The sequence below is a fragment of the Poecilia reticulata genome, chromosome 16 (genome assembly GCF_904066995.2).
Source record: "Poecilia reticulata chromosome 16, P_reticulata-male-v2, whole genome shotgun sequence".
NCBI classification, from domain to species: domain Eukaryota; kingdom Metazoa; phylum Chordata; class Actinopteri; order Cyprinodontiformes; family Poeciliidae; genus Poecilia; species Poecilia reticulata.
Window position 1 is genome coordinate 23,479,830 of NC_088845.1, and position 19,954 is coordinate 23,499,783.

Genomic DNA, 19,954 nt, shown 5'->3' on the forward strand with positions numbered 1-19,954 from the left:
ATTTGTTTCCATTTCTCAGCTTTGTTTTTGTGCCTTACTCTTCTTAAGTTGGAGCCCTAATTTGTTTCCAGCTTATATGCTTAAAGATTGCATTTTGTTTTGTAGAGTACTACGGGGTCGTCACCATCCCAGCAGGAGCACGGAGTATCCGTGTCATGGAAATGAATACTTCCAGCTCCTACCTGGCTGTCAGAGACACCCAGAGACAATACTATCTCAATGGTCGCTGGACAGTGGACTGGCCAGGTCGCCACCCCATTGCTGGAACAACTTTTGAGTACAAGAGACCATATAACAGACCAGAGAGTCTCGTATCAGCAGGACCTACAAATGAGACACTGGTGGTTGAGGTAAGCAGATAAGCGAACAAGGACATTTTGTTTTGATTGCAGATATTAAACCTGATTGTCAACAAATGATTCCTCTTTTAGGTATTGCTGCAGGGCTGGAATCCTGGAATACGTTGGGAATATTCTCTAAACAAAATAGATGAAAAAACAGCTAAGAACCACATTAAACACAGCTATACGTGGGCTATCGTACGCTCCCACTGCTCAGCAACTTGCGCAGGAGGTATGTTTAACTTTTTGAATGCCGAGTTTGATAAAGTTCAGATTTCAAAGGCACTTTAATTCTAATTTGAATCTTTGCTTGCTCAAAAAAATAAAAAAAACAATTTGAGGATTAACAGATGAGCTTATAAAAAGTCTAGCCTGGCCAACATGTAATAAGGCTTCTACCTGCAGGTTAAATGGAGAGGAGAGTATCCCCATCATTATTGATAAGACATTAGAAGTAGTGAGCTCCTCTACTAGAGACCATCTATTAGGCACACTCTCAAAGCAAGCATGCACATGCTTGTTTCTCTATCTTTACTACAGTTAGTCCCATCAAGGCCTGGTATTGTACACAAATATCCATGCACACACATGCTCATGAATGCAAGTAGATGTTGTTGCTTAGGCAAATAATATGTGAGCAAAGGTTAAGGGACACTGGTGAGCGTTTTTGCATGGTCATGCGTGTTTGCTCAAATACACTTGTCTTTGTGAGTTCCTTGGACATGTGCATATATATGTGCACGTGCACTTACTTAGCTCAATAAGTGTGAACAAAGCCCCCAGTGTAGCGTTCCGACTGGCTGACCCTGAAGGTTAGAGTTCCCATTCTTGTCTGTTGCAGTCCACTCCTAACCATCTCCACCTCTTTATGTCCTGATTGGAGGCTGTGATGGGTTGGGTGGATGGCTGGCTGCTTTATTAAAGGGTGTGACTGACTAACTGGCCTTTTTGAGTAAAGATGTGCAGAGTGACCTTGCCTTAGGGTGAATAACATCTCAACACTGGAGTACATGGACACTTAACACCAGGATTTTACCTTCAACAAAAGTTACTAAAGCAAAGGGCATAGCATTTGCAAATGTTGTGTAGTTTAACTTCAATAAAGAAGAGTCACATTTACAATGGAAAAAATTTGACCAACATCTAATAAAATAATTTCTTCTCTTGGCATATGTGCAAAGCGAGATATGGGAAATGAGCGCCTATGTTCTTTTCTCCTATCCCAACAGTTAGCTTGTCAAACGGAAACATATTGTTTTCTCAGTATTACAATCATGTGGCATGTTCACTTGCATACATTTGTGCAGTTTATATTATAATTGAATATTTCATGAACATACATTACTGGCTAAGCTTGAGCAATGTACAGTAAAGTTCTACATTACAGTTTTGCTTCAATGTTAGTTCGTTTTATCTGTGAAAACATTAAACTTGTTATTCAAAAAATGTGTACTTAATGGTCTATGCTTCCAAACAGGACATATGAACACCAAGGCAGCATGCTACAAAGACTTGAGAGTGCAGGTTAATGTGACGTACTGCAGTCCCAGAACTAGACCAGGAATTGGAATGATGCCCTGCAATACCCACCCATGTCCTGCCAGGTCAGTGTTGTGTTCAGTGCTTATGTGGTATACAATTCATGTTATGTTAATACAGTTGTTGTTTCATAAGCTGTGATTGTTTTGTTAAAGAATGTTGTGCCTTGTAAGAATTTAAGATCAAGGATTTGCTGATGCCAAGTCCCAATTTTGCAGTGAAGTGAAGTTCATGTGAATGTTTGAAAACCGTTGCAGTAAAATAAGACTGCATCACATCAGTACTACGTGGTCTACATAAGGATTGTGATTGTGTACCACTTAACTCACTTATCAATGATCTAATGGATGCAGTATTCTTAATGACGTGTATAAAGATTTGTTTTTGAAATAAATACCAACAAAATTACTGCCATTTCTCATCTTAACCCTATATATATACGTTCCTCCACCTATTCAATGTATAGAAGAAGTAAACAGGCAGAAAATGCTAATGCATCAAGTAAAGCCTTCAGGCACAGTCAGACCAGACGTCATTGTTCAAAGCAGAACCTCTCCACTGGCAAAACAAAAGGCTAGTGGTGAAGTGGAAAAATGGGCACTGGATGTCATGACTGCAATCTCACCTCACAGAAGGTTGGAAACCTGAGCTATAGGGCACCTGGCAGGTTCAGAAAGGGCAGATGGATGGATGGTCTACAGGGTATGGATCAACAACAAGTCAAGCACGAGAGATGCTAGCAGGCTCCAAATCTTGGTAAAGAAAATACTGATCACTCTAATACACTCCTTCTTGACATTAACGTGTAGTTACTTTGACAATGCTATACAGGCATACAATAGGCATCAGCCCCCTGCAACTCACACAAATACTAAATGGGTACAGACCATGAATAGATAGATAATACATACATGAACACCTTCCAAAATGGTTACCCGATTGGCCACTGTTCCAACTAAACTAGCTCAAAGTCCCAATCAATATCGATCAGGAAGGTACCAAAGAACACATCATTCAACCTCCAAACTTTTGCAATTACAGTCCCATGGTTTCCGACGGCATTTCTGGAAAAGGACATAATTTTATGTTCAAATTAATCTACTGCTAAAGTCAGAGTAACAAGCACTGCAAGATTTTCTACAAGTTGTTATGAAAGCCTTGAAACGTTGTGTTGGCAAAAGGTGGAACTACTGAAGATTAGTTAAAGACATGAGTTGTTTTAATATTATAGCTGATAGGTGAAAATATCCAAAATTACTGTCTGCTATTTATTGGTGGATGAAGAGATAAAATATCTTTAGGAATGTAACTGCTCCAGATTCCTACCTCTGGTCATAAAGTTAAAACCAGGGTCCCATTCGGGTCATCTACAAATTCATTAGGTGATACAAAAATTAACTAATTACCATTAGATACCATTTCAGAGTGTACCCTGAGGCTTCATGGCACCATCTCAGGGAGGGAAACCAATAGACATGAGGCAGAAACTAACTCAAGGAACACAGGGAATACACTAATGAAGAGTATAATATGCGGTAACTATGTTACAAATGGGGAAATTGCATCATTGATAACAATCTGATAATTGTTCTGGGAGAAGGAAAGCTATCATAAGTGCTCAAGAATAAAACATTCTTAGATAATAACAGGACATAACATATTAAAACACCTCCAAAACATTACAGTATTATGCGATCAAGATATCCCACATCGTTACACTAATTCATCTTTGCTAATCTGCAACGTACAAAGTTTCTAAACACTGTCAATTACTTAATCTTTGTAGAAAAACTGAAGTTTTAACCAACTTCTTCCATCTATCAAAACATGCCTAAAACATTATATGATTTGTGTTAATATTTTTCTAATCTTCTTGATATACTTAGACAGATCCAGTGGTCCCTCTAGATTTTTAAGATTGACCATTACATTTGCGGTTCAATTTAAAGTCTGGCAGCCATACTATTTTATGTTTTGTTTATACTTGTCTTCTAAGTTAAGAAGGTACATAATTAGCATGATGGCAGTCAGGTAAATATCCATTTGAAGAGTAGTCATCGGGTTTTAGATCAACATTTTTATTTTATCAGCATCGGTTTTGCTATTTTACTATCATTTGCATTAGATGTATTATATTTACATTATCGATTCATTTAATCCATATTCTAATTCCTGTAAAAGTTTTTGTAATAATAGCGATATTGATTTTTGGTTTGCATGTTCCCCTTTTATTGAACACTCATCCATTATATCTCAATTTGTGCTTTGCTAGTCCTGTTGCAATTTTAGTAGTTTATTCATCCTTTCAATTCACAGCTTTTGAGTTACTCTATTTACTTGATTGCTACAGCTATCTATTTATTCTTCATCCCTAATTAAGTTGTCCTTGTTTTTTCCTGACATCAGCACTTTTCTTTTTGAACCTCCCTCCTCATTGTATCACATTTAGTCTTTCTGTCCTCTTGTACAGTGTTTCTCCCCCATTCTGTTTGACTGCTGTGTATTATTTGCCTGCAACACCTTCACACCTGTAGTTTCTTGATTTGGTGTATCAAAAGAGATGCTTATTGGGCAATTCCAGTCTTCCCACGCTATCTCATGAAAGCAAATGAAAGCTGTCAGGCAGGTGAAGCACATGTTCTGTGAGAATGAAATTTTCTGCTGTGTATTTCAAAGCAACTTACATTCTGGTTAAAAATATGTGCAGAGTTGATGTAACAAAGTAAACTTTCATAAGATGTTCTTATCATGTCGGCATGGCATCTCACAGTGATGACAAGGTTCTGTGGCTTTTCAAAATCTACCTACTAAGGAGTTGTGTGTCTAAATTCACATTAGTTTGCAAGCTCTTTCGGAAACAATCGTTCTGTGAACTCGCTCTTTTAGAAATGTGCTCACAGCCAGTTTATCTGATGGGACATGTTGATTCACTTCTAAACGCTGGCGATCAGACATGTTGAGGTTTCTGTTGAAATGACTGTGGGGAACCAGGTGTTCCTCTACTTTGTAAACTGTCACTGGTATGTGTCAGTCTGAGTTTCTTTGATGAACAACAATGCCTGACAGAGCAAGAGTACGGCGCAAGAACTCCTCAGGTCTCAGGGTGGGGTTATGTTGGATCTTGGCAAATTTAACTATTGCTTTGGTCACGGGACGTACACTCCTAACAGTCAGGGACGAGACAGTTGATCAGTCAATGGGTTCTGATGTTGCGGACATCATAGGGAGTGGTTCTCCCAATGACAAACAGGTCACAAGTGAAGTCATGCACACACAAGAAGAATGTTCCTCCCTTGTCTACACCACTCTGGACAGTGTCAAGAAGGGAAGCATAAAGGACAGAAAATATGAATGAAAGACGCACTTGGGAAAACAGTGGTCTTTAACAGAGAGCAAATTTGATCATTTCTGTTTTGCTCTTAAAGCCAAAATACCTCATACAGAGCACTGAGGTTGGACAATTGCGTATATAACACTCATATCGGGTTATTGGCACCGTCCCAGTTAAATATGTGCAGGAACCAGCTGAGATATAGAATGTCATTTGTAAAGCAGCTGTTGCTCTCAGAGTATTGCATCCCCAAGATACGACCCAATATCATGAACCTTTGGAACTCGTGTAAGAGCTTAACCAGTGCAACATATGGGGAAGGTGAGTAATGGTGAACTCTCTTAGGCATATAATGTATCATTCATTAATTTTCTAAAGTATACACACTGTATCATGGCCTGGACTGCAGGAGACTGGAACCTGTCTTAGCTGTTACGGGATAAAAGGCGGGGTTTGCCCTGGACAGGTCAGCGGTCCAATTAAATGTGCGATACTCTTTAACAGAATTTCTAATCAGTCTAGCATGTATGTCATGCAGTGGTGTGTTGGGGAAATTGTACTGTATAGAGAAATACCAATGTAAACTCTAGACAGAAAGGCCAACTGCAAGATTTGTGCCCCTTTCTAGTGAGGTTCCACATATAAACAAAAGCCACTCTGCAATTTGCGTTGTTGCAATCGTCTGTATTTGGTAGGACATCTATTCCACATTATACTAATTTTGTTGTATTTTGTTGTTTCATATTACAAGGAAGTGTTGAATTGTTTTGCACCACAATTCAGAACAATACAATACACAGTTGACTGATTCCAGCTGAAAGCTTCTTTGCCGAATAAATGTGTACTTTTTGCTGAAGTCACCACTTAGTGTATGTTAGAGATGCAATGTAGATTCTAGTCTTCATCGATTGGGAATTTATCTAAAAAAAACATTTGACAGTTGTTGTTGAAACTAGAGTTCGTACATGTCTCTTTTCTAAATATCATGTCTTAGAAGCGGTATGAAATGTCAGTCAGCTTCATTTAAATGAAAGGGACAATCATGACAAGTTTTGTCTTGATTTCCTAGAGGGATTCAAGTTGAGATGCTGACGTAATTTTGATTCAGAGCAGCAATGTCCAGAAAAAAAAGTTTGTCCAAATGGGGCTTTGTCTTCCTGCTTTTAAAACTGCGCTGGATCCCAAGATACAGCATCTAGTAAAAGTATTCGCAGTCCTGAGATTTTATTACATTGCAACCAAAGTCTTGGGTGTATTTCTTCTGATTTCAAAAGACAGATTAACACAACGTGGGGCATGATTGTGCTTTATTTATTTGCATATAAATACCTATAGTATGATGTGCATTTCTTGCATAGGTAATGCCTATGTCTTTTAACAATGGCTTTCTTCTTGGCACTGTCTAAAAAAGCCAGATTTGTGGAGTGAATTACTAATAGTTGTCGTTTAGATTGTCCTTCCTTACTACAATTGCCCTGTCTTTGGTTCTCCTTGTTCAGATTCTCATTTTAGGTAGACTGCCATATTAGTGAATAGTGATCTTTGCTCTTGTGTAAAAATCTTTCTCATTTCTTAAAAAGAAAAAAGCCAAGCACCAGGTACAAAAAGGCTTTGGTGCATCTTAGCTGGTGGAAGAGTGTGACTCGTGCATAATCCATCATGTCTTATTTTCTGTATTGATGCCTTTAATGAAGTAAAATGGAAAAAGGCATTTGAACTGTGTGATGCGTTAAATGATGCAAGGAGACATACATGACCACAAAATTGAAACAAGTGCCAGAAATACAAGTTTGGTCTGTGTTCGGATGCCTGTGTAATGCAACAGATTCATAATGTGTGACACTGCTGCTGCTGCTGCTCCCAAAATCAAAATTCCTTTCTGACACATGAACACACACAAGTGGAAAGAGAGCAACATAGTGAAGAGATGGCAGTGGTGTTCAGTTACTCTGATTCCCTCATCTGTCTCTCTCCTGTCATTTTTTAACAGCAGCCCGCTTCCAAATCACAGCAGACTGCAACCGCAGCAATTTTTTAGTCTCAATGTATGAATTGTCACTTTCCTTTTAAAAGGCATTCCAATAGAGAAATCATTTTCCTGAATACACCAGTAGGTCCACTGCTTTTTTTGTTTTTCTCCGTGATATGTGCAGTATTATTTGGTGTACCAATATTATGTAATTACCCATGAAATCATGGAATCTTGTTATATTAGAATTTATAGCATGTTTTATAGTAACAAACAGCTGTTCAAAGGGGATTGCCCCCCTCTGCATAGCAGTGAGACTGGCTGGATATTTCCATCGTCCTTAGTGTTGTATATCTCCATTTTGGAAAAGGTATCCTAGGAAAATGAAGCGTAGCCACAGAGTTCTGTCATTCTCTGTGACAGAAACAAATGACCTATGAATTATTGATTTCACTATATTGCTTACTCAGAACTGTGGCACGTGTTCCCCAGAGCTTTTGTCAGACCTTAAGCAAAGGTGGCAGGTTTGTGGTTAACTGCATCATGTGTAGTAATATGTTGTATGACATGTAGTCATGACCAGCTTGTTTTCATAGCTAATTCAAGGGAGGAAAAAAAATGATGCCTTAAGCATTACCCACATGTGCCAACTGCACAGATGATTTCCAGCAGGATGACAAACATCAGCGTTGTCAGGCACTGTGGGTGAAAATGCTTATAGAATGATCTGCGAGGGTGGCTACTACTTTCTGCTGTCTACATAATTAACTGCAGGGCTGTATTTGGGAGATTTCTATTAACGAAGATTTTTCCAATGTCAAAAAACACTTTATCCTTGTGGAAGGATAAAAGGCTTTCTATACAACATGATGAGCTATATTTACTTGCTATTAGCCTGGAATAAAATGCAATGAGTGTGTTTTTCGAACATCATGAGCTCACTGTACTCTAAGTGATTTATCTGTTGGTTAGTTTTACCTATGTAGGTATATTGAATTATATTTTGTAGATTTTCTTTAAAAATCTTTTGAACTCCACAGCAGACAAGAATCAGAGGGTAATTAAAAAAGATGTTCACAGCAAAGCTTTTGATACGTGCCATTTAGTTTGGCGTTATCTAAGCTTAAACTGCTTATAAATTACATCCTTAAAAGAACTCTGTGAAAACAGATTGAATTATTTTAGCTATGTTGTTAGATTACGTCCTTGAGTAGATCAGATAATGCAAACTGACATGTTAATGTGTAAGAATGTTGTGTGCACACGGAGCAAGTTCATATACTGGATTATATTACAGTGCCACAGTGAAAGTGGAACATTGAATTAGGCTCTTACTTGTAAATGAATCACTGTGAAGCATTGAAACTAAATGTGTTTGGAAAAGAAAACGCAAGCATTAAGTTTGTGATTCTCCCACAGAGAAACTTTCAAAGATCAGTATGAGGAACTTAACCACCTTCATTCATTCACACACACACACACAATCTGTTGTACGACCCCCGCTGCTGTGTCCATTATCTTGGTGGTTTTAGGTTCGGCTGTAAACATAAGTCTAATGGCCTGGGCCCTTTGATGTTGTCTTTTTTTTTTTCTCCCTTTATGACCTGTCCAGCCTTGTCCAGCTGCGTACACAAACTTATACCAGCTGGCGCTCAGCCAAGGATAACTGTCATTCAGTTTTAGTCGCGATCACGTCGCTACACTTTTAATCTCCCAGTGGTGTTGTGGCTTTTTGACATTCGGGCTGCTGTGCTTGTCCCCACTGTCTGGATTGTTTTAGTCACCCGTAACTATGTACAGCTTCCCCTCCCCTCCACCTACATCTACCAACACCCCTTCTCGCCTTTTTACTGGTGTTTATCTTAGATGTGGATGTTCCTCTCTCACATTTCTTTCCACTTTATTTTCCTTTCTGCCGTCTACTTTCTCTTTAGGCACATCCCCGCCATTAGACGCTCACAGCTCCGATCAGGATTTACTCACTAATGGACCGGTGTGTTTACACTGGCTTTGGGAAGCAGTGATAGTGCCTGTAAAGTAATCCCACAACTGTTTACAGTCATCTTCTTGGGCTATTTCTGCTTCATTATCTCCACCATTTGCTACTTAGGTGTGCTTACACATGCATCTCTATTTATATAGTGTTTGTGTGAATGTAAACAGTTGTAAAACCAGAGATTATTAAGACAATTACAGACAATTAATTGTTGGTTAATGACTTATTGCATTCAGAAATGCTTTTTTTATATAATTGGTTAGACCATTATTTTAATGACACCCATATTTTTTAACTATTGTATTACAATTTGTCAAAATAAAATCAAAGTGAAGAGTCAATAGTGAATATTATAAGCCAAAGTTCACATATCGTGACATAACTTTTGCTCTAGTAAAATAGATGAATTGTAATTCTGTATATGTCAATTTCTCAACCCTGATATTTTGTACTTATTTCATGTACTACTGTAACATAATACTACAAGAGTTCTCCTAAATCAAGATAAATCTTTTATCCTCAGTTGTTGAACTGACAAGATCTTCCAAAAGTATTTATAGCCCTTTAACGTTTACAGGATTTGTCACGCTACAATCACAAAGTCCTTTATATTTTCTTTGGGATTTTATGTAATGAAATGGCACAAAAAAAATAATTGGCAACAGTGACAGAAAAGAAAAAAAATTACAAATTCATATCAGCCCTCCTGACTTAGCATTTTGTGGAACAATAATTACAACTGCAAGTCTTTTCAAGTAGGTCTCTGTACCAACTTTGCACATCTGAAGGCAAAATGTTTTTTTTCCCCTTTTTTAGGAAATAACTCAAGCTTAGTCAGATTGGATGTGGAGCATCTGTGAACAACAGTTCTCAAGTTAATCCCTTTTCAGTTGTATAAACAAGTTTTGTCTGCTCTAAATCATTCCATTGTGGCTCTGGTTGTATGTTTGCGGTTGCCGTCATGATAGAAAGTAAAATTCCCCTGTGTTTTTAAGTTATTTACTGCCTTGAGCAGGTTTTTGTTTTTTTCAGCATTACCTGATATTTAAGTCCAGGCGTTTTCCCATGAACTGAATACAGTTCCACTGACTGAACATGTCACACTTTTCAGATTTTTTTTTTTTTTGTTACAATTTTTAGAAACCCCCCGCACTGCAAGTTTATGGCATCACATTGGTCCAACCGAAAAAAGTTTAAGTAGAAAAGATGCATTGCAAGGCAATTAAATTTCAATTGTTTTTGTAAAAGTGTATAACTTTCATTTTGAGCAGCCAACATTTGGACAGCTTTTGCGATGTGATATTTTTTTTTTTCTTATTTATTGGACCCCTTCCTGGATGAACTGAGAGCAAAGATTAAACATATGTTGTGCTGACCATAACATGCTGGGTAAAGCAAGCCAGCTGTAGTCATCTCTACATGTAATGCTATTTTGAGACATTGTAGCTATTTAATTTTGCTGTCTGCTCCCAGTGATTTGTACATAATGTGCATTACATCATGGGGAATGGTTCTCGATGCCCATTTATAATTATGACATGATATCATACTATTTCTTAGTGTGGCTGTGCATTTGGACTACCACAGGTAAAAAAAAACAACACTGATATCCACTCGTGAAAGTTGATCCTCGTTGACCAACACATACCCCCAACCACACACACGCACACACACACAGCAGGAGAGCTATAAACACTTGTTAGCAGTTATTAATGCCACTACGGTCCGTCTCCTCAGAGGCACCTGACACACTCTCGACTGGACATCTGACCCTTGTGGTTCTGTCTGGAGAGTTTGACCCTTACTCATGGTTAGATCACGCTTACAGACTGCTGCTGAGACTAAAATAAGAAAAATGACTTCAATGAATATTAAAGTTCTGTGATTAGGTTTCAATATTTTGGTATGTTTCAACTTTTAGGTCACCAGCTAATTGGCAATTAAATTGTTGAGTTTTATTTTATTAACATAAAAAAAGTTACAAACACTTTAATAATTCAAATGAGATGATCTCCAGTTGTTTACTTACTTTATGCACTTTATGTATTCCAATGATAATACTTCAGCTCAAATTTCATGTTTTTCACTCCAGTTCTGGAACTTGCACGTACCACGGTATTTGAAATGTTGTGAAATGAATGGCATTCCTTTTGAAAGGCAGCCACAGTTTAAATCGATTTGCAAAATGTTGTCTCAGTGTTGTGAGAGAGCTTACGATATACACTCACTGCCCGGTTTATTAGGTACACCTGTTCAAATGGTTAACGGAAACTATAACCCAGCCAGTCACATGGTAGCAACCTAATGCTTTTGCCTCTTGGAAGATTTTATGCGCAGTTGAAGCAATCAGACATCGGTTATGCACCTCAGTCAATCTCGGTGTCATTGCTAACCATATTCATCACTTGATAACCAGAGTGTGCCCAGTTTCTTAATGTATCACAAAGCTCAAACTGTCTCAAATTGCTTTCTTGAACATGAACAGTGTACTCCAATCCACAGTCACCAGACCTCTTTCCAATGGAGTGCCTTTGGGATTTAGTGCAATGATTAAATTTGCAGCCAACTGCATGATGGTCTCACATCAACATGGACTCTGAGGAATATTTCCTATGCCTTGTGGAATATTTGCCATCAATGCAATTCTGAAGGCCAAAAGGGGTGAAAGTGGCCAGTTAATAAAGGCCATAATATATAGAGAGAGATCTTAGTGCAGCCAGTTCAAAAGAAGCTTAAACAAAATCAAATCAAATTCTTGATGTTGTTTAACCTCCACAAAAGCCCGATTGCAACCCAATAAACATTACACATTACTGAATTTACATGCTTGTTTTATGCCTGCATGCTTAACCGTGTATTTCAACAGACTGTCAAATACGTGGTTAAGCATGCATGAAAGGTATGAAACAGTACGGGTACATTCGTGATGAGGTCAGCGATTGAGCTGCTTGAACCATGCATCTGGGGTCAGCGGGAGGTGCAAAAAACTTTAAGAGAGAGCACTTGGGGATTGTGCAATTTATTTCTTCCGACTCGAGCATGAACTGCACTGTTGGAAACTGAGGAACAGTAGACTGAAGGGAGCTAAATAAACTGTTTATTTAAAGCCAGAAAATGTTTTTCTGTCTTGTGTACATTTGCTTAAACGTGCTCAGCACAAATGGAGGTTATAACAGCAGCAATATTTGCTGATGTTTAAGTTTCAGCAGTAGTGCAGGCTGATTTTGGACAAGCAGGGGGTCAAAGTTTTTGAATTAGGATTTAGGATGCTGTTTTGACATACACTGCTATATTTTGTTTTATGCCCTCCAGAGTTAAATCTGGACTTGTACATGACTATAAACTGCTACTAAAGTACTAAATATGCTTTGCAAGAAGCATAAAGCACCACATGTAAGATTTACAGTCACCCTTCCTTTGAGTTATTCTCTCAAAATGGAAAATAAGTATTTGAAGCACCCCAGGTGGTCTTCAGCAACTGCTGCCGTACAGCGATCATGCTCTCATTCATGAAGCCCTTCAGGCTTGTCTTGAGTAAGTGATTGAGGAGCTGCGCATGTTTACTCAGTGGACTTGTGTTGTGTTGTGTTGTTCCAGCTGGTCTGCAGGGGAGTGGGGGTCATGCAGCCGGAGCTGCGGAGGAGGGGAGCAGACACGGCAGGTTCAGTGTGTCCAGAAAACCAGTCAAACCAACGCAGACACCCTGGCAGATTCTCAGTGTCCACATTCAGCTCCAGCAACGAGGCAAACCTGCAACACACACAGCTGTCCACCGGTCTGGAGCCCTGGGCCATGGTCTCAGGTGAGTATGTAAAATATAACATTCACTGAGAAAGACATTTCTTTCTTTTTTTTTTTTGACAGATGTCTGTCAATATAAAGAAGTTTTCTTATAGCATAAAGCTTTAGTCCACATTTAAGGAACATATAATGTCTGCACCTAGTACTCCTGTGCAACCCTAATAAAAATAACATGACTGTTGTTTGATGAACCTACTTTCTTACATTTGTGATGACGACAAACTCAGACCTCCCATCTTTGGGTCACGAATAAAATCTACATCTGATAAAGTTTTCCATTTATTGCCACATGATCTTAAATAGCACACACAGCATGTTCACGCTGCTTTGCGTTCGGCAGTGCTCACGCAAGTGTGGCCACGGTCTGAAGAAGAGGGGCGTGCTGTGCACGAGCAGCAACCCAGGTGCTCAGACGCACACGCTGCCTGACAGCGAGTGTGCAGGCCTGCAGAAACCTGCCACTCAAGAATCCTGCTTCATCAAACGCTGTCAGAAACAACGTAAGACCCAGTGGTTTGTCTCCACATGGCAAGAGGTACAGTGGCGATGATTTTAGAACATTCTTTAGATTGTTGTATTTGTTTGCAAACTTTGTTAATTTTGTGCTGACGTGGTCTGTTGTTTCTCTTTGTGATTTGTTGCGGACGTTCAGTGTTCGGCAACATGTGGCCGGGGTTATCAGGCACGCTTCATCAAGTGTGCTGAAAAGGTATGTATTGTATGCGTTTAGTTTAGTGAGCAACAAAATTGTCGCTGCCGTGTTTAAGTTCACTCACCACGAACATTATTGAAAATGACCCTACTTCAATATCATTTTTCTTAACGAAGGACACAGCAGGAAAGTACAGAGAACTTACTGCCAAAAAGTGCCACCATGTCCCCAAGCCCAAAATGGAGCTCCAAAGGCCCTGCCTCCTGGCCGAGTGTCCAACCCGCACTACTCCACCGCTCTACCGATGGAGGACGCCTCATCACCTCTACCCACCTCAGCCTCTCCCTCAAGCTGCACCGTCACCAGAGTGGGACTCATCTCCTTGGTCTCGGGTAAGATGACATAAAGATTAGAAACGGACTGATCAGAGTTTGGTATCCTAATTTTGACTTGCTTATATGGATTATTGCCTTAAAATAGCTAACCGCAAGTCTCCTTCAGTCAGTAACAGATCCCACTCTGAAGAGCGGGATTTGGCGTTTGCATATTGGTGTTTGCTGATTTTAAAAAGATCGGAATTTTCTTTGAAATATTATGACCAGTTGGTCATTAATCAGGGCTGACTTAATCGGAATCCAATTGGGTAAATCTCATTGGGTAAATCTCCAGTATAAATATGCTTTGCAAATGAGCAGTTGAGGATTAACAAGAGACAAGACAGTAAAGGAACTTGTACTTGGTGCAAAAGTCTACTTCATTGTGTTCATTTTAAGGGACTTCTTTTCTTGCACAGTGCTCAGTAACATGTGGAGGAGGAGTGCAAGTCAGGACAGTGCAGTGTCAGATCCAGGGAAAGCCTGCTGTTGGCTGTGTCCTCCACCTCCGACCCTCATCGTCCCAGGCCTGCAACACGAACTTCTGCCCACAACCAGAGAAGAAAGGTACTGAAGCCCTAATTTATTAACCTTCCCTAAAATGTGACAGAAACAAGACTGAACAATTTGTTTTCTTGTTTTGTTTTTCCACAGATCTGACTTGTAGGGATTACTTCAACTGGTGCTACCTAGTGCCTCAACACGGAGTCTGCAACCACAAGTTCTATGGCAAGCAGTGCTGTCACTCCTGTTCAAATTCCAACCTATAACCATTCAAAGCGACTGTCGGTGGTACATATGTAGCTGAATAGTCAACGGACTATATTGATGCCCATGCATGAAAAGATATGGTTTTTGTCAGAAGCATGTGGCGAGCACTGAAAAAGGTTTAAAGATGCAAAAGAGATGTTGTGGCTTTGGTTCTCTCTGTGATGCCGGACATCTGAATGACCTGATTCTGACAGAAAGATTGGGATGCATTGGAGAACAGAATTCTGGGAAGGAAATATTAAGATGCAAGCTAACAGAAGAAATGGTTCCTACCTAGAAGATTCACCATCCCCTGGACAAAAAGCGACAAGATGAGGTTTTAAACACTGCAAGGCGTCAACAAGTGTTATGGAGTCTTTCTTTATTGACTTGGAAATACACATGGTCTTATGAGGAAAAAAAGGATGCTTCAAAGATGCATTTACAATTAAAAATGTAGCCAAATACTGACGTCAAAAAACATCCGGCGAAAAGTTCAAATTTCTTCAGTCAAGTACCAAACGTCATACATCAGAGAGCTACTTTGAAAGAAGACATATCTGTGTGAACTGGCCTTCATACTTAGTGGTGCTACAAGTTGTCACTTTGATTTCACAGAAACAGTGATATCCTTAGGATTCAGGAAAGAATTGTGTTACATGTGTACAGTATTGTTTGTTTTATTTATTTGCTTTACAATACAGCGTTGTTGAAAGACTGTATTATCAAGCTCTATACACACTCTTTCACAATACCTAAAGCTGTGTACTTTCATGCGTTTCGTCACATACTGACCAAACAACAACTTTTAGCCTTTCATTATATCCTAACTTGTGTTTAACATAAACAACTAAGTTCAATCTTCAACGGTAGTTTGTTGGCATATTATTTAAACTGTCTTGCGACATTTGATATGTCTTAAATATGGCACAGCAATGCATTACATGTCACTATGGTCTGCAAGCAATTAGGCAATGGTTAATGATCCGGCTGTCTGACTTTGTGCATTTAAAACGAAATAACATCAATAGTTGTGTGCCATAACATGATGTCTGATGTCATCCTGTTTAGCTGAAAGTGGGACTGAATGTATTCCTAGAGGGAGTATAAACTTTGAATCTCTAAGTGGACAGATGCAATGTGGAGAAAAACTCAGGAGAGAAATGTGAGCTTTTTAGTTATATTTCTTTGGCTTATGTTTTAAACACAGCAGGGTGCTGTCACCTTGCCCTCATAATGGGTTGAAGTTTTTGTCTGTTTTTTTATCTTCGTCCCAGGGGGCTAGTCTGTTGTTTTGTACTTCATAGTTTAATACTCTGCTTTTACCAGTTGGTTTCGACAATTGTATTTTAAGTTTGTAAAATAAAAAATAAATAAATAAACATGTTCTAACTCTCTCTTTGTCTCTTTAATTTTGAATTCCTGCAATTCACTGTAATTGTTTACTGCGGCGCACGTTGAACACATTAAAACCCCTCGTGTTATCTCGTTTTTGCTTTGAAATACATAAATTACATGCACACATTCAGTTGATATTTTTTCTCCATGGTCTTCTTTTTTTGATCAGCTGATGAACAGCATACTTGACTTTAAATGCAGTTTTGAGTCATTTGCCTACTCTGATTTTTGTCTCTTGAGATTTTAATCAGCAGTGTATGTTTAATATAATACATCCTGCTATTGCTTTAGGCTGACAGGGTGAGACATGGTGCGCTGACTTATTGGGATCTTCCAAAATCATACAGAGCTTTAGAAATACAACGCCATTGGTTCTGTGACATTTTTATTTTAAATATATATTTTCTGGTTGCACTGGTCTAAGCCTCTCGATGGGACTCGAACAATGTGATACTGGGGAAGAAACTTCCATACCAGAGTTTGTGTTCTCCAGCAAACCCCAAAACCAGGACAGTCCTAATGCTTAGATCTAGTTTTCAGCGTGGCGACTTGCAGATGTCCAAGCCAGGACTCTGACTAACGGTGATGCCAATGTGGTTTTGGGAATTTCAGCACCTATGACATATTGTGTCTGGAGTGGACCCTGCTCTTTCCTCATTTCAGCTCTAGTCGGAGAAACGCAGACAGTTAAAACAAAATAGCCATTGTCATCAACCTGCAGGCACAGTCCTGAGGCGTTTAGATGAAGAGCGAGAGAGGAAGAGAAGTAGGAGATGACAGAATGTAGAAAGAAACAGTGGAAGTGATGTCATAGATGAAGATGAATTAACCAGGAGGAGGCAACCTATGAACTAAAAAAGACATTTTCATGTGTCCATCTGCTAAATTGTCTTAAGTGAAAAAAGAAAGGTTTTATTTAAATTTTGCTGACAACGCAACACAACTCTCCAAACGTAATACTCTGGCTAGCATGGCTATTGTTATTAAAACGGTTATCTCCAAATGCATTCCCTAGGGATGCTCAGTTGTAGCTATGACTGTCCTGTCCCACATGTTTAAAATGTTTATTTGCTCGAACATTATTACTTTGAATAAATTGGTCATGTTAATGCAATCATCTCTGTCCTAGAGAATATAGATTAATTGAACAACCTGAGACCTCCCAAAGGCCAAAAGTAATAAATTCATCATATTCCATGTCAGACATATTGAAAGCTTAAAGGGATAAAACAGAGCATCTCTGGATTATTATATTTAGCCTTTCTGTTATCTGCTACAACAAGTCTCCCCTATACTGTAACCTGAAGGAAACGCAGACGTGTGTGGGCATGTCATAGAAAAAGCAGTATCGTTTAATTAGCTCTGTGCTGCTTCCATCTGCTTCATCTTTAAACGCCTTATTGGTTCTGAAAGCAGATAACTTTGAGGTTTAGCTGGTGGGGTTATCACACTGTTGTTTTTCTATCGAGCGCTCACTGATTGGAAAAGTGCCGATTTACCTGAGTCGTCCGATTCTTTCAGCAGGTAATTTGTAGGAGAACTACGTAGCTTTTCACCCTTAGTTAAATATCGCTTCTGTAATTCCTTAACCTTTTTGAAAGTATTTCTTGTGACTCTTCTTAAGCAGAAACTGTTATTTTCATAGTCAGCCAAAAGGAAGAAAAATAAAAACCAAACCACCCAAAAAAGAAAGAGATGAGAAGGCTGAAGCATGTGTGTTTACTAAGAGATAGTGGTCAGATAAAGGCTTCCTGTAGGTAACAAAGCTGACAGATACCAATCAGGCCACATTCAAAATGTTACCTCACTCATGTCAGGTAGCACAACAGATTATCTGTGAGAGACAGACGGGAAGATAGGAAGCTTACACAGCACTCACCTTTCCACTTGAAAGAAGCCGGACTATCTCTAACAGCATCTGTTTGGAGAGAGAGGTGGCTCTTTAGCCTTCAGGCTACACTCAGAAGGTTCATCTGAAGTTACAGGCTTATTATCATTCCATCAGGATGCACCTACAGCAAACCTGACAAACCTTCTACTCAAAACTTTTAGCGGAAAAAGCAACAGCAGGTAGAAAAGACAATGTGTCCCTTTATTTCTAAAACACGATTAACTCACATCCTAAACAATTTTGGAAAGTATAGGAAAATCTTAGTCTCAAAGGTAAAATTGCGCTAATACCTATTTCTTTTTGCCATAGGTCACTACCCTATCCACAAAGTTTGGGATTTTTCCATGCTAATACCCCTACAGTGATTGCACAGTATCAATGAAAAACAACACATCGTTCCATATGGCCGGGTTACAAAGACATGACTCACTTTCACAGACAATGCAGGTCTTGACATTTTCTCCACATTGCCTACATGAGTTGCAAGTGGAAACAAAACTGTTATATTCACTTAATCTGGCTAGTCTGCATTAGGTTTAGCAATATGCTCTAATTTTAATCTTTGCATTATGAGAAGCTGATATCAAAACCCCAGGGACAGATGTTGATAAACTCAGCCTTTTGTTTTCCTTTGAAAACAGAAATTGAGGTGTCTTTTGTTTTCTTCATGCAACGTCTCCCATCTGTTCTTCCCCAAGGTACCACTCTGCAGTATTCACAACATTAAGAACATGTCTCCCAGACAGTTTGCTGCTGTAGAGTACATCTAAATCAAATGCTGTGGGAAATGTCTGGACCCGATTTTAAAAACCAAAAAAAAAAAAAAAAAAAAAGACTAGGAATCATGAATCAAAGTGCCTTTTGTCTTTGTGGGAAGGAAAAATTATGCAAAATAAGAATGCCATAGACCTTATATTATAGTTGTTTAGTAACTGGAAATTACCTTCAGCTAGGCTTGTTTGCACATCTAAACACAAAGTGTTAGTCTTTCATTATAATTCCATGCAATAATAGATCCTGTGTGTTTAGAAAGAGAGGTTGAGAGTTGGAGAAGGGCGTAAGCGATGCAATATCACCCTCTAATGGCAAATCAAAGGAACAATATATGGAACAAAATATGACTGGTATTTAGAAATGATCATGTAGACTAGGGTTTGCATATAAACCAGAAGGCAACATAAAGGTGGCTTGATTCAAATTTTTATGAAGCATAAGGTTGGGGCTGTATTTTCTGAGAAGACTAAGGAGTGCCAGTCTTTGAGTAAAACTTTTGTTCTTCTGCCATTGCTCCACGACAGTTTCCTCACCCAGAGCATCCTTTTGGGATTTGGTAACAGCTCTATAGACAAATAACAAGACTGAACAAAGAACAAACCAAGAGTTTTTCTTATAAGTCTGCTGCCTGTAGAAGACATGCCACCTTTTTTCTACCATGCTCACAATATTTTCAGCATGTATCCCACTGGTGGATGCTTAATGTCACAATAGTCTAAAACTTTTTTGCGCCAGAGTCACCTTCAAAATGAAATTTGAACTAAAAAAACAATCTGCTGTAATCACAGGGTTAAAACAGTTCTTTATGCATGTTCTAGTACAGACTTTAGAACACATTGAGAACGTTCTCACAGAACTTGTGAAAAATGAGTGAGGGAGAATAAAAATGTTAAACTGTTTTTCAATTTTATCAGCACTCTTTGCTATCCTGGACCCTATTTTAGCTCATTTTACTTTGTCTATTGTCAACGTAAACACAACACACAGTGTTGGGGAAAAAATTAGTTCCCTGACCGGGAATCGAACCCGGGCCGCGGCGGTGAGAGCGCCGAATCCTAACCACTAGACCACCAGGGACAGTTATAAAAATTGTTCTCTCGATATTTTTGTCAGGTGACATATATCAAGTGTAGTACAA

General features: G+C 38.9%; 1 protein-coding gene and 1 non-coding gene across 2 annotated transcripts in view; one reads left to right on the forward strand and one right to left on the reverse strand.

The window, feature by feature from the left end:
• adamts16 (ADAM metallopeptidase with thrombospondin type 1 motif, 16) overlaps nt 1-16,150 on the forward strand; it is a 48,883-nt gene extending 32,733 nt beyond the window's left edge. Inside the window, exons 16-24 of the mRNA XM_008432174.3 lie at nt 106-350; nt 432-573; nt 1,819-1,945; nt 12,774-12,978; nt 13,318-13,512; nt 13,630-13,686; nt 13,806-14,021; nt 14,423-14,570; nt 14,658-16,150. Coding sequence (XP_008430396.2) covers nt 106-350; nt 432-573; nt 1,819-1,945; nt 12,774-12,978; nt 13,318-13,512; nt 13,630-13,686; nt 13,806-14,021; nt 14,423-14,570; nt 14,658-14,773 — 1,451 coding nt within the window. The 3' untranslated portion in view covers nt 14,774-16,150. The remainder of the gene's footprint in view (nt 1-105; nt 351-431; nt 574-1,818; nt 1,946-12,773; nt 12,979-13,317; nt 13,513-13,629; nt 13,687-13,805; nt 14,022-14,422; nt 14,571-14,657) is intronic.
• A 3,671-nt stretch (nt 16,151-19,821) lies between these two features.
• Nucleotides 19,822-19,893, reverse strand: trnae-cuc (transfer RNA glutamic acid (anticodon CUC)). Its single transcript has one exon. It is a non-coding gene; the product is annotated as a tRNA-Glu (tRNA).
• Between the last annotated feature and the right edge of the window lie 61 nt (nt 19,894-19,954).